Source organism: Bidens hawaiensis, unplaced genomic scaffold (assembly GCF_021521415.1).
Source record: "Bidens hawaiensis isolate Kalapana, Puna unplaced genomic scaffold, B.hawaiensis_p1.1 tig00044823_1, whole genome shotgun sequence".
NCBI lineage: Eukaryota > Viridiplantae > Streptophyta > Magnoliopsida > Asterales > Asteraceae > Bidens > Bidens hawaiensis.
The window spans coordinates 64,421-91,023 of NW_027505919.1; the positions used below are offsets into that span (position 1 = coordinate 64,421).

General features: G+C 37.3%; 1 protein-coding gene and 1 pseudogene across 1 annotated transcript; both read right to left on the reverse strand.

Moving 5' to 3' along the window:
* Nucleotides 1-2,010: 2,010 nt before the first annotated feature.
* Nucleotides 2,011-2,801, reverse strand: LOC143615922 (uncharacterized). The gene is made up of 2 exons (XM_077088914.1): nucleotides 2,509-2,801; nucleotides 2,011-2,212 (listed from the first exon to the last, which is right to left on the reverse strand). Exons 1-2 carry the CDS (start codon nucleotides 2,799-2,801, stop codon nucleotides 2,011-2,013), a joined length of 495 nt encoding a protein of 164 aa, XP_076945029.1.
* Nucleotides 2,802-3,123: 322 nt separating this feature from the next.
* The window catches only part of LOC143615923 (E3 ubiquitin-protein ligase At4g11680-like), a 35,560-nt pseudogene continuing 12,080 nt past the window's right edge, over nucleotides 3,124-26,603 (reverse strand).

Genomic DNA, 26,603 nt, shown 5'->3' on the forward strand with positions numbered 1-26,603 from the left:
AATATATTATTTTTAAAAATATATTATGAAAAAATATATTATTTTTAAAAATATATTATAAAAAATATATTATTTTTAAAAAATAATATTATTCCTTACTATATATTATTTTAAAAATATATTATTTTTTAAAATATATTTTATAAAAAATATATTATTCACATATTCGCATATACTCTTTTATACGATCTTCGTACAAAGACTTCCATTCATGTGCCGCTTCATTGGCGTATCTTTCCCATTGACGTGTTGGTAACGGCACGGGGAAATTCCCTTCTAATTGTATGTTGAGCCGATGATTATCTTGAACATTTAAGATAGCTATCACTGGAACCTGACATAGCGGTTCGGGACTCTGTCTCATAGGGACGTAACTCTCATTGGAGGTCAGATAGAGATTGATTAAAACACAATGAAACGTTTGAGTCACTACATGTCCGTGCCTAGGTACCGAAAACCAGTTACTCTTTTGTTGGAATAAAGCTGACGTCAAGAAGTCTAGCGAATCACGAACCGTGTCATATTAACCAGTTGTATCGTAGTTCAACCTGTGCGTCCTCATGCATGCTCTAAACTCCTTGCAGTTTGTTTGACGCATGCCTAAACCGGGAGCGATTGCTCGGAAACCGCAATTACCATCTGGTTTTACATCGCTTATTCCTGAGATGAACGGGTATGCCATGTATGAATGATGTGCATATACTTTTCTATGATTGGGATGTCCTTTAGGTTACGCAGTAATGGGAAACCAAGGTCGGTTGCGGTCTGTTGCTTTTTAGATGAACGTTTTGGTGGTTTAGGTACCTTAAACCGGGGCTGAGACTGAGACTGGGAATGCGACAACAAATGGGTGGGGGTTTCAGGTGTTGGTTCCCGTGACGAGGGGCCGTACGAGCTGTGTCTGTGGGGATCAAATGACGGGGACGGGGCGTATGAGCTATGTCTGTAGGGATCAAATGACGGGGAGGGGGCGTTGTGGGGATCAGTTGACGGGGACGGGGAGTACGAACTTTGTCTAGGGGTTTCGTGTTTTATGGCTTATTGGTTTAGATTTGGACGCCCCCGATGGTCCTCTCGTTTCTCAGGCTCCTCCTTGTTTAATTTCCCAGGAAGAACATGCATTATCTTTGAGAGTAAACTTTTTTTTTTTCATTCGGTTGTTTAGTCGAAGAAATTGTTTTTCACATCTTCTAGCTCCGCTTCATAGTCTGGTTCTTCGTATTGAACAAACGTTGGACTGAAATCGAGCTTCCTCCAAAAGGGGTCTATGTCTTTTAATGGAATACGTATATTGTTAATAGTGTACCAGTTAAGCTTACAAGCACACCGTAGGCCCTGGGATGTATGTAACCGGTGGTCGCACGAACCCCCCGTATCTTGCAATGTGTCAAGCAAAGTCAGCTCTTTTTCAATTTTAGTGAGAGCAAAAATCGACACCCTATTATGTAGATTATTAAACAGAGTCAACTGATAGTACTTCTTGATCCTAACACGGGAGTCTTCAAAGGTTGCACCGATTTCTTCCATTTGGGAATTCACGACTTGAAGAGCAAACGCCGCAATAGAGTCTAGCGAATTGTTCGGTCCCGGAAGGTTTCTCTTCAAGTTCGTTGGTGGCCCTCTACTCCTTTTTTTGTATGCTCGTCGAAGTTTAGGCGGCCGTCAATCCAGCAGGACACGAATTTTTCTTTGTATGGAAGTTTACTCCTTTTGTTGTATGCTCGTACAGTACTTTCCACCAGTAAGAGAAGGATTCAAAGATATCAGTCTGAAAAAGACTCTAAGTTTTTTCTGTATGTTATGTATGATGTGCCACCAACAAAGGTTTTTGGTAGCTTCTGGAAAGACTATGTCATAGGATTTCAACAAGGCTTGGTCCGTATCAGTCAGGATCACACGCGGCTCCCTACAATCGCCGAGCATGTCTTTAAGTCATTCGAGGTCCCATGTGAAGTTTCACTGTTGTTCCCTGAAGATAACCGCGTGCGCAATACAGAAAGACTTTGATGTCTAAGTCACACCAACAAACTGAACAAACGACCACTTGTACATGTTGGTGTTGTACGTCATGTCAATCAAAAACAAATCTGGGAACGCACACCACACGGTATGCGACTTCTCATGACAGCAGAAAATATTCTCCGTCCTGTTGGTGGAAGGATTCTCCAATGTGTGAAAGGTGAACCCATGGGACACAAGAAAGTTTCTGTACCTACATTGGGTTTAACAAAAAATTACTAAATATTACAAATAATATATATTAAAAATAGTCTTACAAAATATTAAAAATAATAAAACAAAATAATATATAATAAAAATAGTCTTACAAAATAATATATATTAAAAATAGTTTTACAAAATAATAATATTCTTACAAAAAGTACCTGCAAGGGGGTGTCACCAATTTTATCTTGGCCATCAACGAGCTTCAAGATGTGGTATATGTCCTTATTAATACATTTGTTACCAGGAAACTGTTTCTTTAAGGCTGCCTTAATTTGAGTAGACCTCAGACCCTGCCTATGTAACGGCGCAACCATATCAACTTCCTCGTCGGTCATTTTCCGTAGAGCCGGGTTCCCCTCCTCAAACACAACGGGACCGTGGTTGTGCGTCTCTTTGACAACCTCTAACTTCCAACAATCACCTGCCGCGTTGTACCTCCCAATAAGTTTAAATGGACAACCCCTTTTAATACTCCCAGTATGCCTCACCCTGGCCTTGAGTTTTGGCCCCTCCTCGATTGCGTACAAGTTCAACACTTTTGTTCTTTGAACGTTGGACAGAGATAACACAACCATGCTCCCGTCCTGTCTTCTTAACCCAATCCACCAACTCATCAAGAGAATTAAAATACTGATATCAAGCAATGTAAATAAAGTATTATTTAGTAATGTGTTGAAAAAGAATAATAAGTTAAAAAAACATATGTCATACATTATCAGTTACATAGGAAAATGTCTCCTGGCATATGTAACGATCACCACCACCACCACCACCACCATCATCATCATCGTCGTCGTCGCCTCCTTCGACGTGAGCCTCTTGAATGCCATCAACGACGTTTCTCGTGACTGGTCGTGACACGTATGGTTGCTCTCCAAAAGGTAACTAGTACGAATTCTAGATTCCGTAATACGGATCGTCTGCATGTAACTGCTGCGAAGACTGACCATAAGGTTGTTCGGGTCTGGCATCGTGTATTTTCCTCCGGCCAGGAAGGGTGACTACCGTATATGACATACCCCTGATAAAATATAATGGCAACGTATAATATTTAAAAAATAACTGGCGCACTATTGTAATAAATAAATAACTAGAGTCTGGAAGTTCATTCAAATCTAGCAAACCCAACTTCTCCGGCTGATCGTTATATGCGTAGCCCGACTGCTCGTCGTTCCCGTCACCAAACAAAATATCATGCAACGACATTTTCTTTGTATATTTTAACAAATATTGAATCAATATATAAATATAGGACACCTTGGAGCCTTGAAGCCATTCATAATATATAAAGAAAGGGAGACGGTAGCCTTAAAATCAATTATTGAATCGATCCGTGGCGGATCGTGTATGAAGTCAAACTGATTTGATAGTCCGAGGTTGACGTGTACGAGATCTGTGGCGGATAGCCCTATCTGTGGCGGATATGGTATAGACATAATAAGACAAAAAATTTTGACATAATAAGACAAAAGCAGTTGATCCATGGTGGATCACCCAATCCGTGGCGGATTGTGTGGGTGTTTTTAATTTAGGGTGATATCTCTAGTAGGGCCCTAAAACTAACCTTAAACTGAAATTTCAGTCTTAATTCTCAATTTACTGTTATACCCTTTTCTGTAATATCTATTTAACAAACCAAAAAGTTGTGCATGGACAACCTGCAATTTGTTGCGGGGGTGTGGGGGGGGGGGGGGGGGGTTGGGGGTTGTGCCAACGTTGATCATGCTCACGAGAATAAACAAACTATATGATTTCACACACGAACAAGAAGGCTTGCACAAATTATATATACGCATTTAATTATTGAGACTACAAACCAATGTTGTTGGAAATTCATTTATTAATTATTAGTTCCGTGTATATTTTTGATAGAATGAATATATTTATACTCAATTTGTCTCATTCTCGTCAACCTCATGTAAATATACAAATACAATCTTCTCTATTTGGGTGAAGATATTAACAATTTTTAATATTAAAATTTTAATTGAGTTGTACATCAGCATTTTGTACTCTATGTAGGTGATGTTATACGCTAAGTTGTGCATCAACATGTTGTACACTATGTAGGTGATGTTGTACACTAATTTCCACTACCTCTTTACTTCAGATTTGGCAAAACCAGGGTCTCCTCTGTTGGGTTCACTCATCAATTTGATTGAAACATACGAATTGCCGGAGCATACAAAGAGAGTGAATTTCCCCCTCAAGATGCCAGATGGACGGTGGAGACGGTATCCACCTGTTGTCGCGGCGATAGAGATGGTTTCCATTTTCGGCAAGACTTTCGGATTTCTTGCCTAATATGCCTTTGTTAACGATAATGGATTTTCGGGTTAAAACCTTTTGGATTTTTGGCAAACGTACGGCTACATTATGCTTTTGATAGGTGTTTTGGATTTCGAGTGCATGTGATTTTGACCATTGTTATTTGATATGCACTGTGTTTTTGAGTTTTGATTAGGCAAATGAACATCAGATGGAATTTGAGTATCTGTAAGGTCACCTTATGGGAAGAGGTAATTCTCCAATCCAACTGGTAGGTAATGTAAAATGCAAAATAGCCTACCATCACTTGCACCAAAGTCGGCGCCTACTCAGGTATGTGTAACCTATAAAAGTGTAAAGACGAACTGTAGTTGTTCAAAACAGGCCAAACCAATAGTTTTGACTACATTCATGTCAACTTAATTTTTATATATCCAGTGGTTTTGTGTTGAAGCTGGCAACCTGCAGCTGAGTTCAACCACAGTAACAACTACATGTTTTTTTGTGCGTTTCTTATGAATGCGTAACAAAAATGGTTTTCGTGCATTTCTATTATACACGTTTTCTATCATCCCTTTTAGAGACCCGTTTTACTACTACAACAAGTTCTGGGTCATAACAACTTCACCTTCTTGCTTTAACAGGATCTGAACGTCACCCGTTCGTCCCGGATCGCACATGTTAACTCGTTTACTGTAAAATTTATGCTTTCCTTACACTTTATGGTCTAAATTACTATCCTACTCAGTTTCATGGAAAATTAACAACCTCAAACACTTAGACTTTTGATCAAAAGCGTACCTGTGTGGGTCCGATTCGCTACGGATCTGAGTCAACATGTGATCTAGACAGGTTTATTATTGTTTGGTGACGCTTGAACACGAAATATGTCCTCATTTATCTCGGATTTGGATATAGATTTGAAGGAGAGCGTTTGTGTGTGTGTTTGAGTGTGTGGAGGAAAATGTGAAAATGATGGTTTAAGGTTTTAGGAGGTTTAAGGGGTTTATATAGTATAAGCTCATTGACCTTAAGGCACACAACCATTCTCTTAACCCATCTTTTATTTTCGATGCCCACAACCCAACTTATTATTATTTAACTTAATTAAATGATAACACACCATTAAATAGACAAATTCTATTATTTATTATTTCAAAAGTAAGGTGTTACATTCAGCGATTCACAATGGGCCGGGCTAATGCCGATGGCAAAGAAAATGTGATACTGAAAGCAACCATGGACTTTAAAGAGTTCGTGCAAAAAAGGGTTTTCACATATGGCGGCGTGGGATGTTGTTCGTGATTATCCATGTTGGGCCATTATTTCTCTAATGGTACCGATTCACAACCCACAAAAAGATTAAGGACAAATGAAACGAGGGACTACACGACGTCTTCATAAACCCAATTTCTTAACACCAATCCCGAAGATGAAACCGATCCACATGTTTTTGTTGAGCCCGAAAGACAATTTAGGAAGGGTAAGGGATCTTTCGCATCCTTGTCGAACAAAGACGAGCATCTAAACAAGATTTACAAGCTTAGCACGTTCAATGAAGTCAAATGCGACCAAAGAACCTGAATTCGAGAGGAGAAGCCCTGTCTTATGCAAGAGGATGTTCTGATAGTTTATGTGAAAACAACTAGCTATGGACGAAGAACAACAAACTAAATACATGAATTTCATCTTAACCTACCACTTCACAGATTCCGTTGAGATGCCGGGGACAATTCTTAACTGAAAGTGTCAAGTGGCAAAACGTTGGGATGACATTTCCAATACTAATTTATTTTTGTTGTTGAACCTTTTATTTTAATTTATTGTAATATTTTAATCTCCTGATTTATTTGAGAAATAATTTTTAGTTTACACATTGTTTGACATTAATTATATATAAAAATAGTTATTATTTTTGTATTTTGAAAATAAATCAAAAATGGGGAAAATTGGGAGGGAACAAAAAGAAACCAGGAAAAAGTGGAAAAATACCATCAAAAATTTCACGTAAATTAATAATATGTTTCAATAAACATATACCTCAATATCCATATATATAAGCAAATTAACATGATCGATCAACACTTTTATAATCTTTTACTGGCAACTCACATAAACGCTATCACTGTTCTTCAATTATGTTTGTTTTACAAGACTTGAACCCTTAACTCTTTAAAGAAAGGAAAAACCTTAATTCAAGCCAAAGCCCTTTAATGTGTACATTTGTGAACTTAAACACCAAAATTAGCATCTAACTCGTTAACCAAACCAATACTTGTTGGATCCAAGAATTGCTCCCTCTAGGAATGACCCTAAAGCATGCATTAATCTCGTCCACTACATTTGCAGAAATAACCAAATTCACATACAATTTAATTTTTAGCAAGCTAGTAACACTATATAGCATGCATTTCTACATTTCTAAACACAAATTCAAATTTTTAACAATAAATTAACCAATTCAATAGCTAGCATATAGTCGATAGAAATTTTACTCAAAATACTTTGATTTTGACATTGTTTAATAATTTATGTGCACTAAATCACCAAAATTAGTCATGTTTGCAGTTGTTATAGCAAATTTTAACCTCAAAGTTTACATGAAAGTGGAAGACATTTGAGGTATGTTGTTTAATAAACACTATTTACTCATCTTACCCTTGATTATCACAGATAGCACAACTTAACAATGCCTACCCTGGCCCGTTTCGCTACCTCTGTCCTAGTTCAAATTATAGGGTCAGGTTTGAAACGTTAATCATGCATGGTGAAACTGAAACCATATCATATACTAAACTCGGTGGTGTCCCACAAAAGAAAAACACCAATAAAGACAAACATTTGAGATCTATTCACTTATCAAACAGACTTCATATTAACATATTCACTAATGTCTAATTAATATGCGGTGCTATGTCGATCTGTTAACGTAAACCGATTTCATCATCATAGAATTCATATTTCTTGTTCTAAGTATAAGTTGTTGCTAATTTTTGTGTTATTGGGTTAACTTGTCAATCGAGAAAATAACGTTACGTAGGGATTAAACGAGTTAGGTTACATGAGAGTGCGGGCTCGTTTAACACTAATGTTATTTGGGCTTTGTTATTAGTTTTATACTTGGGTTAAGTAATTATTTACTTGGGCAAGTGCAATGTTGCGTGGGCTTTTTATTAATATATATGGGCTCGTATGGGAACTGGTTTAGGTAGGATATTAATCGATGCTTTAATTCCTTGAGGCCGGCTCACTGATCGAACATATACAAAAACAAGAACACATAACATTTACTAGTTCTCTGGTTCTTCATCTATATAACATAAACAGTCAAAACTCTATTCTATTTACATAAATAAATCTTTCTCTTATCCGATAAATCATTGCATGTAACCCGCAAATAGGTTTATCTAAAAGTGATTCACGATTCAAATATTGATCCATTTGTCAATTTCTTCATCTACAATTGCATACAAGTTCTATGTTTGTTTTATTTGATTGATTTCTTGGGTTTTTAGACTACAAAATTTACAACATAAGTCGTATAGAACAGAATATGCAAAGGAATTATAATTAATTGATAGTTTATTGAATATCTTGATAAGATAATGAAGTAATGTTACAGACTTGATATATATAAATATATGTTTTGCAAAGAGGCAGTGAAAATAACCGTCTTAATAATAATAATAATAATAATAATAATAATAATAATAATAATAATAATAATAATAATAATAATAATAAGTGACATAATAATAATATATAAAGTTTACAGCAGTTGCTTCTGTTTAGCCCAAAGTAGTGTCGTCCACTTGAATCTTGCAAAGTGGGCAAGAATTGTTAACCCTTAACCACTTGTCCACACACTTCGTTGGAAAGAAGTGTGAACAAGGTAATTCCTTTACTTCATCATCATGTGCATACTTAACCAAGCATATGCAGCAAACCTGTTTTTAGACAAATAATTAAACAAGTAAGACTTTTTTTTTCTTTTTTTTTTTTTTTGTTATTTTACAGTGAGTAAACTCACGAAACAAAACACAGCTTGCTTTTTTTAAAGACTAGTTGTACACGCATCGTCTGACATCTAATCTCATACTGTTTCAAATGGTCATCTGGATATAGGTTAAACGGGCATATGACCACAGTTTTTCAAAGTTTGACCATTTGGTCAAACGGTCGTCCATATACTTGACAAACGGCCGTTCTAACAAAAACAATTCAAAGTTTGACCCTGATCTTTGGTTTGAATGGCCGTCCAGAAATAGTTAAAAATATTGTTCAGAGTTCAGAACAATAATTTCTAATTTTAAAGTTTTAACTTTTTTTTTGAGGTCAAAATGGCCATATGATAGTTTTGTGGACGGTCATTTGATGATGTTAAATCAATAGGGGTGGTGTAGCTATAGCCTGGCCCTTTAAAAAAATTATCGGTCAATAAATAACAGTTTGAAAACAACTGATTTAAAATTCAAAGAATTATCAAGGGTTTGGACTAGCTAACCGCATCTTCTCCGGATATGACCCGTTCACGATCAGTACCATCAGCTACAATCCCACCTTCATAAGCATCTGAGTTGTTTCCTTTATCATTTCTCTTATGTATTTTGAATTTGTAGGTAGGAAGAGACCTAATAGATTCTGCGGTAGCTCCTCCGTCTTCTTCAACAACTTCTCGGAAGCACAAAACCAACATCCAGCACATTGGCAAAATAGATGACCCTGTTATTTCAAATGTGATGAGAAACATAATGCATAGCCGGTTATTTCAAACCAAAATGAAAGAACAATGGCTATTGCACATACCCTTCCACCTTGAGAGCATAAGAAGCAGAAGGTCCATCATAATCCCAAAAGATCCAAACAAAACCAACGATAATCCAGACTGAAAGAAAACAATCCAGTAACATTTTGAAGCGCTCAACATATACCTGCACTCTGTGAAACAAAAAGCAGGTATTTTCTTTCATCATTTACGTAAATATGTATTATAAAATCACAAAAGGAAGAAAAAATAAAGTTACAGCTAGCCATATATACTTTGTTGATGTGCCATTAGTGTTAGGAATGTACCCTCGAAAAACAGCCGTAAGCCGCTGTTCCAGACTTAAAGGTGGATTACGGATTTTATAAAGCCAAATAAGAACAGGAAGTGTTGCGACACATCCGAAGGCATAACCACTAACCCAAGTGATTAGAAATCGAGCATGAGGAAGTTCATGCCTTGATAAATATAAAACAGCTATGGCTGCTATAATTTGGCACACTGTAATTACCAAAGCAGTTTATATGAGACTGTTACTACCCCCTCTAGCTGATGATGTATTTGTTGAATCGGTAGTAGAAAAAGAGGAAGGAGCTTGATTCATGTTTGTTACGTCAATCGTAACATCAATCGTTACGTCAATCGTAACATCAATCGTTACATCAATCGCATGCTGTGATTCCATTAGTATTGAAACCTAGAATTCCAACATAATTAATGTGATATTATGCTATATGACATCACAACATATATATTCTAGCATGGTTCAATGCATAAGTAAAATAAAAGAAATATTTTCTCAAAATTTTTGAAATTCAAGATTCAACATCAAATATATATATAATGAGACTATTTAATTAAGCTAAACATTTAACCAATCTTAAAAGCCATGTAGATTTAGAATAAACATCCCCAAGATCTAGCTAAGTTGATCTAAAGACATCTAAAAAAATCAAGATTAAATATAAAAAAATGGATTATCTTAAAATATTTTCAAGAACAAAACACAAATGATTGTACAAACACAGCAACGTCTAGTGATCAATTAACTAAAAATATCAATCCTTGTAATCTTAAGATTTTTGAAACTTACACTGTGTCCCGACTTTCATTTAAGGAGAGAAAAGAAAAGGAGAAAAATTGAAAGAGAAAAGAATGAGAGAGGGAGGAAAATGTGTCACTTCATTTCGTGTTCCTGAGTTTAATGAAAAATGGAAGAAAAGATGAGAAAATGTAGGAGTTAATAGGTAGTTAATGTTATACACATACATTTTCTCTCCTAATCTCTCCAATTTGGAAGAACGTGTATGAACTTAAGTTTTCTAGCCTTTTCTCTCCTCTCCCCTCCTTAAAAAATCTCTGGAACATGCTCCCCTCTTTAACTCAGGAACACGGCATTAGGGTTTTCTTTTTCATTTATATAACATTTATTTAAGACAATAGGAAAAAAAAGGAGCAAATTACACACACCAACTCTCTTTCTGTCTTTCAATCTAGATCTGTTGTAGTATTCATGACAACCAGATCATATGATTAAGATCAGAAATAAACTTCCCCATGAAGTTCTAATTTTATGGAACTATATAAGCAATCTCTGTGCATATATTATTATTAATCAGACCAAATAAAAGGAGTACCTTTGAAGAAGAAACAACATGCACCACCTTTCAAGAAACTGATCTCTCTCCAATGGTAGGTAGGTAAAGTGATGTTAATGTTGGGTTTTATGCAAGTTTATCAAAGTCTAAGTTAACCATATTTAACTAGAAAACGCAACGGAAGCTAGTGTTATAAAACTTGTTATGAACATACCATTATGTTAAAACTAAAAACCCGAAGCCAAGGATCAAAATTACAAGAACAAGATGCTCACAAAATGTAAATTGTACCTTCTTCTACCTTTAGAAGAACAAGTGGGTTGTTGAAGGGATGGTGGATGAATGACAAGCCTCCAAAGAAGAAGACCTCAAGAGTGTGATACCCCAAGCTATTTGTGACAACACCAAGTTGTTTTGCTAGGATTTATGAACACAAAACAAGCTCACAAAGCTCTCCTTTTTCTGCTGCTGCTGCCGTGAGTTTATGGAGAGGGAGAGAGAGATGTTGAAGCTTGTAAAACACTTGAGATTTCTTGAAAGAAAAAGTGAGTTTGCATGTGTTGTGTATGGAGGATCAAAAAGGGGAACCCATGATAAAAATAAGGAGCATCTTGGTTTTGATTGGGTAAAACCACCACCCCACATGGGTGGCCGGTTTTGTATATATATATATATTTTTTTTTTTTTTGTTTTGTTTTAACAATTAAAACATCTCCATCTCATACTTTATAAAACTAATTTTATAAAACATACATGCTATCTTAATTATTTAACCAATTTAAATAATTAATTTATATAAATAAATTATCCAGATAATTTATTTAAATCATCAAGTGTAATTATTTAGAAAACCAATTTTCTAATTGCGCAGTGTTCGGTATTCGTCTAAGTGATCAAATCACTAAAAGAATACATTTGGTGTTGTCTAGCTTGTTATTGGGTATGACCCGACTTGGATCAAACACAGTTAGCCACATTAATATAAATATGTGTCTCGGGCATATGAAATTCCAACAATCTCCCACTTGTACGAGATACATAGAAAATTAATGCAAGTGGTGAATACCGCCTAACAACAGTTCACCACCCCTAATGTGTTTGACGAAGTGCCATTCAATAACATCATCCCTTCAAGTCCCTTACTTGATATGATTTAGGTGAATCTATCATTATATCCCTTTGTTACTAGATGTCATGTTGGATCTAAGAGACATAGGCGATCATTCTCTTTACAATTCAACTTTATCAGGCCTTAGACATCTAAACTCTCAACACATAAGAAGAACAAATTCCATCTTGACTGTATACGCCTCTCACTATCACTTTATACTCCACCCGAGCTCATCCTTATGTACCATCTTTTACGAATAGCGAAGGGGAGAGTCAAAGTGTAATACTTAGTGAAAATCAAGACCCAGTATACATCTCAGGTCTAAGGATAATATGAAATTCTCCTTTACTCAAAATTACTAATGATCAGGTCCATCGACTCCATGTAGTAATATTGAGAGCGGGTCAGTCCAATATTTGTATCCCACAAATATCTATGAACCTTGGCAGCAAACCTATGCTCCATATTCATTCCTTATGAATATCCACCAATTCTAGTTCATAATAGTCTTGCTTCATATTTGTTCCCACAAATGTGATCGACTACGGACTTTTAGAATAAGATAACTTATTCATGGATTAAACATGCAAAATTAGAATTTAACTCAAGATTCCATAATCATATAAAAGAGTTAAATTACAAAAGTCTTTTAAACGTAAATACAAAATAGATCAAATCCAATTACTAGAATATCGAAGTCCTAAGCCACTCGCATGACGCTCATGTTTCGGTCTTTCTAGGAGCTTCGTGAATGGATCCGCAAGATTTTGATCAGTTCCAACTTTGCGAATACATATCTTTCCTTTTTCAACTTCATCCCTTATGTAGTTGAATCTCCGCTCTATGTGCCTTGTCTTTTGGTGCGAACGAGGTTCCTTGATTTGAGCAATCGCACCCTCGTTGTCACAAAAGATTTCTAGGGGGTCTTGAATGGTAGGGACCACCCCTAGATCAGTAATGAATTTCTTCAACCATGCAGCTTCCTGAGCTGCCAATGAAGCGGCGATGTATTCTGATTCTGTAGTGGACAATGCTACCACTTCCTGTTTTGAGCTCTTCCAAGAGACAGCTCCTCCATTAAGAGTGAACACATACCCAGATTGTGATCGAGAATCATCTCGATCAGTTTGGAAGCTCGCATCCGTGTAACCTTTTATAGCGAGTTCCTCCTCACCAGATCCATATATCAGAAACATATCCTTAGTTCTTCTAAGGTATTTCAATATGTTCTTAACAGCCATCCAATGACTGTTTCCTGGATTCTGTTGGTATCTGCTTGTCATGCTCAAAGCGCATGACACATCCGGTCTAGTACATATCATCGCATACATGATGGATCCTATAGCAGAAGCATATGGGATTTGTTTCATTATCTCTTGCTCACCCTTTGAGCTTGGACATTGAGCTGAACTCAATATAGTCCCTCTTTGAATAGGTACCAAACCTTTCTTGGAGTTTTCCATCTTGAACCTTTTCAAGATTTTATCAATGTATGTACTTTGGTTCAAACCTATCAAGCGCCTTGACCTATCCCTATAGATCTTTATTCCCAAAATATAGGCAGCTTCACCAAGATCCTTGATGGAAAATCTACTTCCAAGCCAAGCCTTAACGCTTTCCATGGTTGGAACGTCATTTCCAAATAGTAGAATGTCATCGACATATAATACTAAGAAGGTTATTATACTCCCACTAGCTTTCTTATACACACAAGCCTCATCAGCGTTCTTGATGAATCCAAAATTTTTGATTTCTTCATCAAAACGATGATTCCAAGTTCTAGATGCTTGTTTCAATCCATAGATTGATTTCTTTAACTTGCATACTTTATTAGGATGTTTCGGATCGACAAAACCTTCAGGCTGAACCATATAGACATCTTCCTCAAGATATCCATTTAGGAAAGCGGTCTTGACATCCATTTGCCAAATTTCATAATCATAATATGCAGCTATGGCAAATAATATCCTAATAGACTTTAGCATTGCTACAGGCGAAAAAGTTTCATCATAATCAACCCCTTGAGTTTGAGTGAAACCCTTAGCTACAAGTCTTGCTTTATAAGTATCCAAGTTTCCATGCATATCAGTTTTCCTTTTGAAAACCCACTTACTTCCAACAGCTTTGGAGTTGAGTGGTGGTTCAACCAATTCCCAAACTTGGTTGTCATACATGGATTGCATCTCAACGTTCATGGCTTCAAGCCATTTGTCACAATCATTCTTGGACATTGCATCACGGTATGTGGTTGGTTCATCCGAATCTACCACGTAGCAACCTTCTACAAAAAATCCATATCTTTCAGGTGGATTGCTAACTCTACCAGATCTGTGAACGTTTTGTGTGTTTTGATCAACCACTTGATCACTTTCAACAACCTCTTGTTGAGTGCTAGTATCAACCAATTCTGTATCATCTTGTTGTTCTTGATCCTCATCAAATTTCATTGTTCTATTATTAGTTCCTTCCTTAAGGAACTTAGTTTCCAAGAACTTACCCTTTCGAGCAATAATAACCTTTTGCTCACTAGGGTCGTAAAAGTAATATCCTAAATCATCTTTAGGATAACCTATAAAGATACACTTAGTGGATCGGACTTCTAATTTGTTTGGGGTGTATTGCTTTACATAAGCTTCACAACCCCAAACTTTTAAGAATGATAGCGATGGAACCCTTCCATGCCATATTTCAAAAGGTGTCTTCTCCACTTTCTTGGTTGGAGCCATATTCAATATGCGAACGGCGGAAGGTAAAGCATAGCCCCAAAATGATAGAGGTAAAGTGCTTCTAGCCATCATCGATCGAACCATATCTAATAGGGTACGATTTCTCCTTTCAGACACACCATTATGTTGTGGTGTTCCAGGTGGAGTAAGTTGTGAAATAATTCCACAACTCTTAAGATGATCTTGAAAAACACCACTTAGGTATTCACCTCCTCTATCACTACGAAGTACTTTGATTGTGGTCTTGAGTTGTCTTTCTACTTCAGTTTTGAAGTCTTTGAACATTTCAAAAGCTTCATCTTTGTGTTTCATTAAGTACACATAACCATATCGACTATAATCGTCAATAAAGGTAATGAAGTATCTTTCACCATTCCTAGTCATTGGTCTAAAAGGACCACATACATCCGAATGTATGATACCCAATAATTCTTTTGACCTTTCAAAAGTTTTATTAAAGGGTTGCTTTGTCATTTTGCCTTGTAAACAAGATTCACATACATCAAATGAATCATACTCATTTGTTTCTAGAATACCATTCTTGCGAAGAGTTTGCATGCGATTCTTGCTTATATGTCCAAGGCGACAATGCCAAAGATAGGAATCACCCAAGTCCTTCTTGAGTTTCTTGGTGTTGACATTGTACATTGAACTACTATGTGACGCACCAATTTGATCTATTTCATATATACCATTCATGGGTATAGCTTTAAAATAAAATATGCCATTCATCAAAACATGAATATCATAATCTATAAATTTAAGATCAAAGCCACATTGTTTTAAAAGGGACACGGAAATAATGTTTCTTCTTAACTTAGGAGCATACAAAACATTCTTCAAAATTACTTCCAAACCACTTGGAAGCTTTAACATGTAGTCTCCTTGGGCTTGGACTTCAACTCTTGCTCCATTGCCCATAAAGAGACTAATGTCCCCTTTGTTGAGTTGTTTACTTCTTTTGAACCCCTGCAACAAATTGCAAATGTGAGTTCCACATCCGGTATCAAGTACCCATGTATTTGAAGAAATAACATTTAGTTCAATATGTATAGTAAAGATAATACCTGAGGTATGCCCCGCATCCCTCTTATCTTTTAACGCTTTGAGATAGGTCGGACAATTCCTTTTCCAATGACCTATCTCTCCACACTCAAAGCATGGATCTTGCGCCGCAACCTTTTGCTTCTTTTCCTTCGGTTTGGTGGGCGTGATGGCTTTCCTCTTTCCCTTTCCTCGGACGTGGCCCTTGCCCTTAGCAACACTTGCTTTGGGGTTGGAGTTATGTCCCCTTTTTCCTTCATCGATTGTTAGAATGGGTAAAGCCTTTTTACCCATTCCCGCTTCGGCCGTTCTTAGCATTGCGTGAAGCTCACCAATGCTTTTGTCCCACCCATTCATGTTATAATTCATGACAAAGGTTTCAAACCTTTTGGTCAAAGAGTTGAGGATCAAATCCGTAGCCAACTCATTAGACACGGGACAATTCAACCTACGAAGCTTTTCGATGTAGCTTTTCATCTTTAGGACATAAGATGAGACGGTTTGGGTTTCCTCCATACGACATGCATGAAACGCTCGAACCGTTTCGAAACGTTCCGCTCTAGCTTGTTGAAGGAACATTTCCTTCAATTGAGTTATCATGTCGTATGCCCCATGATGCTCGAAATCCTTTTGGATTTCGGGAATCATAGTCCCTAACATGAGGCATGAGGCTTGCACCGAATCTTTGGTGTACTTGACCCAATCGTTATAAGCCTCCTCATTTTCCACGTCAGGCTCGTCGGGAATAGGATCGTCTAAGACATATGATATCTCTTCTTGCTTGAGAACTATTCTCAAGTTGCGATACCAATCCATAAAGTTATTATGGTTTAGACGATCCTTTTCAAGGATGGTTCTTAAGGATAGGTTACGGGTGTTATGGGTAGAGGTGTTGGCATTGTTAGCGGCCATCTACAAAATTTAACAAAGTTCTAATTTAGTATTATAAACAATTTAATTATTAATACCCTTTTATTCCAGATTTTAAAATAATAATTAAATTCTAGAATCCAACGATAAATCAAATTTCGGTTAGGTGACCTTTATCCCGTTATTTGATTTAACAAGGTAGTCAACCTTGACAATTGCAACCCTTTGCAACTTCTAGAGGTATGGGACCATTCGAAATCCTTATTTCGTGTTGGCATGTTTATCCCATCAACACCATTGGATCCTATGCTTAGGTGACCTTTATCACATGGTTTCCAATTCAAGTCGTCCTACTTGTATAAACATGTAAGATTAATATACAAGTGGTTAGGTGACCTTTATCCCACAAATATGTTAATATTACCTTAAGTATATTAGTTTGCTCAAAATGGTTAGGTGACCTTTATCCCATTAAAAGTTCCCTAATACGTTAAGTGTCATACAAAAGGATGGTGTTAGACTTGTTTCCTTGGTAATATGAAAAGGGATTTTAAATTTTCAAATATTCTAGTTGAAAAACATTATGCCATATCCTAACATGCATTTAGTAATATGGCGATTTTGAAAACCAATTTTCAAGGTTCTAGTTATAATAAAACCAATTTTATTATATATGAGTGATCGCTTAGTTTTAATAAACCCATTTAATTAAACTAATTGACGCGATATTACCAAATATATATTAGAACCCGTTTTATGCTTGTTGTCGTTCCTATGTGACGGTTTGGATATCCTAATATCTATCAACCACACATTACATTAAGTAAAACAAACAACCAAGCATACACATGCAAAATATAGTCATAACCGAAAACCGCTAAAGTTGACCATACTTGTTAGCCGAAACAAGTATAGGTCATAAGTCACACCTAAGGGACAAAACATGACACAAGGATGGAATGTTGACTCCCACTTGATCTTGCATCCAAATGCTTCAAGTATCCTTTCCAAGTTGTTGTGTTCTTGTTGGGCTTGTTAATGGGCTCCAAACTTCCAAAAGTCTTCTTGGACCCAAGAGTGAAATTTATGGGCCTAATGGGCTTGAATCCCATGATGGGCCGGTGAGGCCCAACAAGCCCAAAATTTCGGCCCAACCAATTTCACCAAATCTTGCATCTTCTAATTTTTACAAAATGTATCCTAATACATATTTTTCTAAAAAAAAATGCAACTAATCTACTTATTACATACCATCTTATGAATAAATAAATTACATAAGCCTAAGATTATGAATTATTACAACCATATTGAATAATAAACATAATCAACATACACAAAACAACAATCAACACATCCAAGGTCTAGGTTTCGGTTATGACACATCCAAACATACCAAATGTTCTAAGCATGCAACCTAAGCAACCAATGCCCAAACATCACCAAAAAAAAACGGCCCCCCCCCCAAAGAGGCTACGCCCCCCCCCCCCCCCAAAATTTTACAATTTTGATATTTCAACATCCAAATGTTAAATGGTTTCCTAAGATCTTTCCATGCATGTCAAGATCTTACAAAACCATGAGGGGTAAAATCCACCAAATTTTTTTGGACCTCCCTTTTCACCCATGAAAAATCCGAAATGTATGAACACAAAAGAAGCATAAGTCCTTGTAACCGGCTCTTGATGCCATTGTTGGGTTTTATGCAAGTTTATCAAAGTCTAAGTTAACCATATTTAACTAGAAAACGCAACGGAAGCTAGTGTTATAAAACTTGTTATGAACATACCATTATGTTAAAACTAAAAACCCGAAGCCAAGGATCAAAATTACAAGAACAAGATGCTCACAAAATGTAAATTGTACCTTCTTCTACCTTTAGAAGAACAAGTGGGTTGTTGAAGGGATGGTGGATGAATGACAAGCCTCCAAAGAAGAAGACCTCAAGAGTGTGATACCCCAAGCTATTTGTGACAACACCAAGTTGTTTTGCTAGGATTTATGAACACAAAACAAGCTCACAAAGCTCTCCTTTTTCTGCTGCTGCTGCCGTGAGTTTATGGAGAGGGAGAGAGAGATGTTGAAGCTTGTAAAACACTTGAGATTTCTTGAAAGAAAAAGTGAGTTTGCATGTGTTGTGTATGGAGGATCAAAAAGGGGAACCCATGATAAAAATAAGGAGCATCTTGGTTTTGATTGGGTAAAACCACCACCCCACATGGGTGGCCGGTTTTGTATATATATATTTTTTTTTTTTTTTTTTTGTTTTGTTTTAACAATTAAAACATCTCCATCTCATACTTTATAAAACTAATTTTATAAAACATACATGCTATCTTAATTATTTAACCAATTTAAATAATTAATTTATATAAATAAATTATCCAGATAATTTATTTAAATCATCAAGTGTAATTATTTAGAAAACCAATTTTCTAATTGCGCAGTGTTCGGTATTCGTCTAAGTGATCAAATCACTAAAAGAATACATTTGGTGTTGTCTAGCTTGTTATTGGGTATGACCCGACTTGGATCAAACACAGTTAGCCACATTAATATAAATATGTGTCTCGGGCATATGAAATTCCAACAGTTAAAGAGACTAGACTCTCATTTAACTTGTATAGGTAGCTGGCATGAGTGCGAATATTACTATTTCTGATACCCATGATGTTGATTATGCAGAGAAATCACGCGGCTAGAAACTAACCCTAAACTGAAATTTTAATCTTACCTTTTCAATTTACTGTTATACCCTTTTCTTTAATCTTAGTATTTGGTCATTGGTGATCACAATGCTTACGGTATGATTTCACACAAAAAATCAGAGGGTTCGTATAAAGTATAAGTGTTCATCATTTTGAGACTATAAACCAATGTTGGTGGAAATTCAAATATTAATTAGTTATCGTGTAAATCTTAATTTTTTTATCATACATATAAACAAATATTTTGTGAAATATATTCTCTTATAAACGAAACAAGAGATTTGCACAAGTTATGGTGATGTGAATAGCAAGAAACGCTACAAAGGTAGATGTCTTAAAAATACATGACCAAGTAAGTAAGATGCGCGTAAAAAGATAAGTTACAAAAAAGAAACTTGCTTGACTTCTAATTTATGGAGTTATATCATGACTAACGGATTTATACTGCTTGTAACTTATTATGTTGATGAAAACTTGGTTTGAAGGAAAAGTGTTATTGTTTAGAGTTATGCCCCAGCACATAGTGGTTCCGTATAAGCATAACACATTATTAACTCTTTAGTAGATTGGGGCATTGAGAAATTTTTTTTAACTATATGTTTGAATAACATATTAGTACGTGATGGAGATTTTATGCATGTACATTGTTAAATCTTATCGTTCAAGCCAAACACACTGAAAGTAATTGAAGGATCCATTGGTATGTTAAAGGAAGTGCAACCAAAAATACTAAGTTTGTGAAATATAATGTATACAACTTTCATTACAATGCAGAATATACATGCGTCAAGACATAAATACGGGATGGTATATTTCTATATATTTTATGCATGATCGATTGTGCATTTGGGCTATAATCGCTAAGGGGTATACATTAGTGAGTAACCCCCATTAGTTCTAGGTGGCAGCCACTTGACCACTCACCCCTCATCGGTCTCACGCAAACACCGCCCCCCTATTTTTGTTCACGCGTGACCTGACCTGACTGGGGATGGTCAGTAGCATCAATATCAATTTGTGTTGGTTTTGTGACCGTGCAGATGGTCGGGTTTTTATTAGAAAAATATATTTAATATATGTACTATTTACATTAACCTATTTCAAACCATTTCATTTCAACATATTTTTACCATTCTACTTTCTATATTTCAACCAATTTCAAACACATTTTAACCCAAAATGGATCCCAATTTTACCCCGGAGGTAATGCAAGGTGTGGTTTTAGCTTATGACGAATGGATCAAGTATAACAAACTCCTCCAACGACAAGCCAATTCAAGTCAAACCCATCATACCGATGATGATGCTCAAGAGGTAGTGCCGGAAACCCAACCTGAACCCGCGAAAAAGAAGATATCGAAAAATCGGGGCCCTAAAGAAACCCAACCCAAAACCGTTGTTTAAATATGTTTAATATGTTTGCCAACTTGTTTACAATTTTAATTTTTGTAAAGATATCAATTGTTTAAATATGTATACGTTTTACATTTTATTTATATGTTATTAGGCAATGCTCAAACGGGATCGAGTTTTTGGAAGGCCGTCACACTCAAATATCATGAAATTTTACAACTCCTGACGTATCGGAGACATGATTCCATAAACGGAAAATGGAGGGAGATGAATAAAAAGGTGGGATGGTTTAACAATCTCTACAACAACACCAAGGATAATCCAACGAGTGGTATTAATGACATTGATATTTCCAAGTTGGCAAACGATCGATATGTTGTCTAACATTGTTCGAAATTGTGCGAAGTGGAATTCATTGCCGAACGAGGTTGAGTCGGTGAAGTGGACAAAAACGTCTGAAAGTAAAGACTATAGTGTGGGTGATTCGGATGTCCGTTGTAACCAAGATCTTAATATGGATTTTAGAGATGATTGTTAGGGCATATAATTTCTGCTGAGGATCCTCTATCCTTGAATAACTTAAGGATAAATTATCCTTAAGATATGTTCAAGGTTGCAAAGGATTAAGGATCCTTGGTATTATCTATTTAATAATAATTGTATTTGAGTGGTGTTGTGTTTGTTAGATATAACGCCTGGACGACTTGGTCACCCTATTTTAGCGCTATTAGACGACTCCCGCACGCGGTCAAAGAGAAGGGAACGACTAGTGGGAAGAGTGGCGTGATTATAGATCAGCTAGGAACACACTTGTACTCTCGCACACTTTAGTATCTCTGAAAAATCTCTCTAGCACAGCACTCACACTTAGAAATATTGTAATACTGATCATGATCTCTACCTTTGTAACCCGATTTTGTGATTAATAAAGAGGTGATAGACAACTGTCATCACCCGAGGTTTTATGTCGGCGATCCTTTAAAGATCAAGGGCTTTTCCTCGTAACAAATCCTTGTGTTTGTGTTTGCAACCGATTCATTATTGTTCTTATCAAGTTAGCACTAATCCTCATTACATTATCCTTAGTAGATTTTTAACCAAAACAATTTGGCGCCCACCGTGAGACGAATTGGTGTTATAATCCAGAAAATACCCTATCAATTTTCAACCTTTTATATCAATACCACTCTCAATGGTCTCTCAACAATCTTCTGCTTCATCAACCATGCCCTCATCCATTTCTCACTCATCAAGAACCTTACCACCGATGCCTTCTACGCTATCAGCATCTCCAAGGACCACCGCGGCCGGAAACAAGACATAAATCACACTCTTCCAGAGCTAAAAAATCACTGCTGCCACTTCGGTGGTTAACTTTAACAATGATGTTTCTGCTATGTTTTCACAGGTTAAAGCTTACACGGAGCATCAGAGCAAGACTAACCAGAGGATCCTTCGGGAGATAGAAGATCTCAAAAGGACCAAGAGGCCACCAGAGGAGCAGACTCCTCTAATGCCTAGGATGCTGGATTTTACCACTCCAGGATCCTTGGCTCAACATGCGCAAGGATCATCTATCCTTCAACCGGGATCCATGGGTCAGCAAACTCAGGTATCCTCAATTTTCCAGCAAGGATCATCTATATTTCACCAGGGGTCCATGGGTCAGCAAGCTCAAGGACCCTCAGTTTTTCAGTAAGGATCATCTATCCTTACCCTAGTGTTCATGGGCCTTCAAGCTCAAGGATCCTCTCTCCTCCAGCAAGGATCATCAATCCTTCAGCCAGGATCCTCCGGATTGTATCATCAAGGATCTTTCAACTCCCAGCCTCAAGGATCCTTCATCCAGAGGAGATATAATCCCCTTGCAAACCATGCCTCTGGTGGACTAACTCCCGTAGCATATGCTTCTTACCTCAGCTATTCCTCTGGGATGCCAACATTCATAAACCAGAGAGGTAACTCATATAATCCTATATCCTTAGATGCTAATCTTGGTTCCATGCAGGATACATGTATCAACCAGGCTATGGCCAAGGAACCGCAGAAGCTTAAGGATATGATATCCAGCGTACCAGGGGTGATCCGTCCAATCCCTAAAATACCAGAAGGGAGCCATAAGTTATCCAGATTCACTCCATTAATCTGTGATGTGGAGATCCCAAAACGCTTTCAAACCCCCAAAATGAAAGTGTATGATGGGACCACTGATCCGGAAGAGCATGTGGCTCAATATATGGAGAGGATGGAGATCAATCCCATTCCTGAAAGACTCAAGGAAGCTTGTCTATGCAAGGGTTTCGGATCCACACTAACATGTGATGCTCTAAAATGGCTACTAAGTCTTCCTCCCTTTTCTGTTACTTCTTTTTCACATTTAGTTAACTTGTTCAACAACCAATTTTCTTGCAGTAGGAAATTTGAGAAGTTTACTAGTGACTTATATAGAGTTGTCCAACCTAATGATTAATCCCTTAGGGATTTTGTGACGAGGTTTGGCAGGGAGGCCCTAGAGATCCCTAATCTTGATATGGCTACGGCCGTGGAAGCGTTCAAGATGGGACTAAATAGGGTCTCCCCTTTTTATGATGATCTTGTGATGACTCCTTGCAGGACATTAGATGAAGTAAGGAACATGGCACCTAGATTCATACAACTAGAGGATCACAATGATCCAAGAACGCTTAGAGGCTCAAACGAAGCAAGAATCCCAGACAAGAAACAAGGATCCTCGTTTAGGTATAACAACCCGAAGCCTTACTCCAAATTCAACAATTAAAATGTTCGAGCAGTTGAAGAAGGAGATGATGATGAAGATTACCCAAGCATTTCTAAGTATTGCTTCTCCGTGGATACTCATGGTTTGATTTGTCCCATGAAGGATCTCGGAGAAAGAGCGAGGTGGCCCTGTAAAAACGAGATGTCAACGACCTTTAAAGACACAAATGGTGTGCGTTCCATGAGGATTTTGGCCATATGGCTGATGACTGCATTGGTTTAAGGAGGGAAATTGGATACCTCCTGAGCAAGGGTCATTTCAAAGAACTCTTGGGAAGAAAAATGTCAAGGATCCAGGATCCTGAAGATGTCCCGCAAAAGCAACTCCTCCTCCACCAGATGCACAAGTGATCAACTTTATCTCCGGTGGCTCAGATATATGTGGTACTTCGTTCTCCTCGGCCAAAAGACATGCCAAAGAAACCAAGATGGAGAACGGGGAACTAGCGGTCATATCTACCACTTTGATAAATGACAAAAGAATCTTCTTTGATGAAGAAGATAAAACAAGCATCCAGGATCCACACCATGACGGTTTGATTGTAAGTTTATTTATCGCTAACCATTATGTACGCAGGATCCTAGTCGATGGTGGAAGCTCAGTCAACATCATCCAACATGATATACTCCAGAAAATATTCCAAACTCGGAGATCATCAAGAGAACGTCGGTGCTAGTTGGTTTCAGTGGCTAAACCAAGAAAACAATGGGGGGGGGGGGGCATCAAACTCCCAATATACATCGAAGGGTTAAACTCTTATAAAAAATTTTGTGTTAATGACAATCTATCTTGTTGCAATGTTATCCTTGGAAGGCCTTGGCTACACAGAATGAAGGTTGTAGCCTCTAATTACCATCAGTGCATCAAGCTATCAACTCCTCGGGGAGTAGTAAGGATAGATGGTGACCATGTGGAAGCCAAGAATTATTATTCTTCATCAATGAGGCCAACAGCTAAACAGACGATAGCATAGAAAACCATAGCAGCATCTAGGAACGTGCTGGAGGCTCGGGAGTGAGATATAAAAGAAGTATCCTTGGACCCCGAGGATCTAGACGGGAAAGTTTTCCTAGGATCCAGTATCCCTAATGAGATCGAGGAGGATATAGTATCCTTCCTAAAGCGACGAAAATCCACATTTTCCTTCAAACATTCAGACATGACCGGTATTCCAAAGAAGGTAATTACTCATAAGTTAGGCCTTGATTATTCTATTTAAACCCGTCCATTAGAAGAGAAGGAAATTCGCTCCTGAGAGGAACGTGATCATACAAGAAGAAGTTGAAAAACTTCTTAAGGCCGATATGATCAGAGAGGTTAAATATCCTCGATGGTTGGCTAATGTGGTTGTTGTTTCAAAAAAGAATGGAAAGTGGAGGGTGTGTGTCACCGATTTAAACAAGGCATGCCCCAAGGATCCTTTCCCATTACCACATATAGACTCCATGGTGGATGCAACGGCAGGACATGATATGCTTACCTTTATGGATGCTTCCTCTGGATTTCAACACAAATTCAGATGGAACCATCTCATCAAGAGGATACATCATTCATGACTCCTACAGGCATATACTGTTATATTGCTATGCCATTTGGACTAAGAAATGTAGGGGCAACATATCTAAGATTGGTCAACATGATGTTCAAGGATCAGTTAGGCAAGACCATGGAAGTCTACATAGATGACATGGTGGTGAAGTAGAAGAGGGCTCAGGATCAGCTCAGAGATCTTGAAGAAGCATTCAATATCTTGGATCAGTACAAAATGAAGTTGAACCCGTCAAAATGCCACTTTGGTGTTAAGGCTGGGAAATTTCTTAGATACATGGTGAACAAGAGAGGAATAGAAGCGAGCCCCCGAGCAGATAGAAGCCGTCATCAATTTGAAGTCTCCTGTGAATGCTAAGGATGTCCAAAGACTGAGACGGGAAGAATAGCTGCTCTCAACATATTCATTTCCAGATCCTTAGAGAAGTGCAAAGACTTCTATGATATCTTGAGGAAGAATAAAAAGTTTTAATAGACTCAGAGGCATGAGGATGCACTTAAGGCTCTTAAGGATTATCTATCCTCAGTGCCTGCTTTGATAAAGCCAATTGATGGTGAGCCGCTGTCTCTATACTTAGCCGTATTAGGTAATGCAGTTAGTGTTGTTCTGGCCAAGGATCATGAAGGACAACAACACCCCGGTTTATTATGTAAGTAAAAGCCTCTTAGATGCAGAGGTCAGGTATTCTCACCTTGAAAAATTAATTCTTTCTTTGATGATGGCCTCGACCAAGTTGAGACACTATTTTGAAACACATACTATTATTTTAATAACTAATTATCCTGTTAAGAATGTGCTTAGAAAGTCAGATTTGTCCGGAAGAATGGCCAAGTGGGCTGTGAAGCTGAGTGGATACGATATTCAGTACGAGCCAGAACAACCATTAAGTCACAAGCGCTTGCAGACTTTGTGGCTGATTTCAATAGTGACGTGCAGAAGGAAACTGATCTAGAGGTCCAACAACTAGAAGAAACCAAGGATCCTTGGACCCTCTTCACATATGGAGCATCTAATGTAAGAGGAACAGGATTAGGTATCCTACTGAAATCGCCACAGGGGAACATAATACCCCAAGTCTATTGCATGTGCATTTCAAGCCACCAACAATGAGGGCAGAACATGTAGCACGTATCGTAGGTTTACTTTTAGCCAAACAAATGATGATCATGTATCTTCAAGTTTATATAGATTCTTTACTTATAACTAACCACTTGAACGGCTCTTATACCGTGAAAGGTGAGAATAAGATCAGGTTTTTAGAAACTGTGAAGGGAATTAGCAAAAATCCTTCGAGTTTTTTAGTAATCATGCAGGTACCAAGAGAAAAAAATGCTGGGGCAGATGCCTTATCTCAACTTAGCATCATCATTGAAGATCCCGGATGATGTAAAGATACCTATCATTCATATATTGTCTCCGCAATTAGAGAACAGGAAGCTGTGGAGGTAACACTGAATTGCTCAAAAGAACTGAAGGATCCTTCATCCTCTCCAAAAGCAGGATCTTGGATCCTTCCAATCAAGAAATTCCTCCAAGATGGAGAAATCCCAACAGGGGAAAACCCTAAAGCTTTCAGATTAAAGGTATCACAATTTATTATTTTACAAAA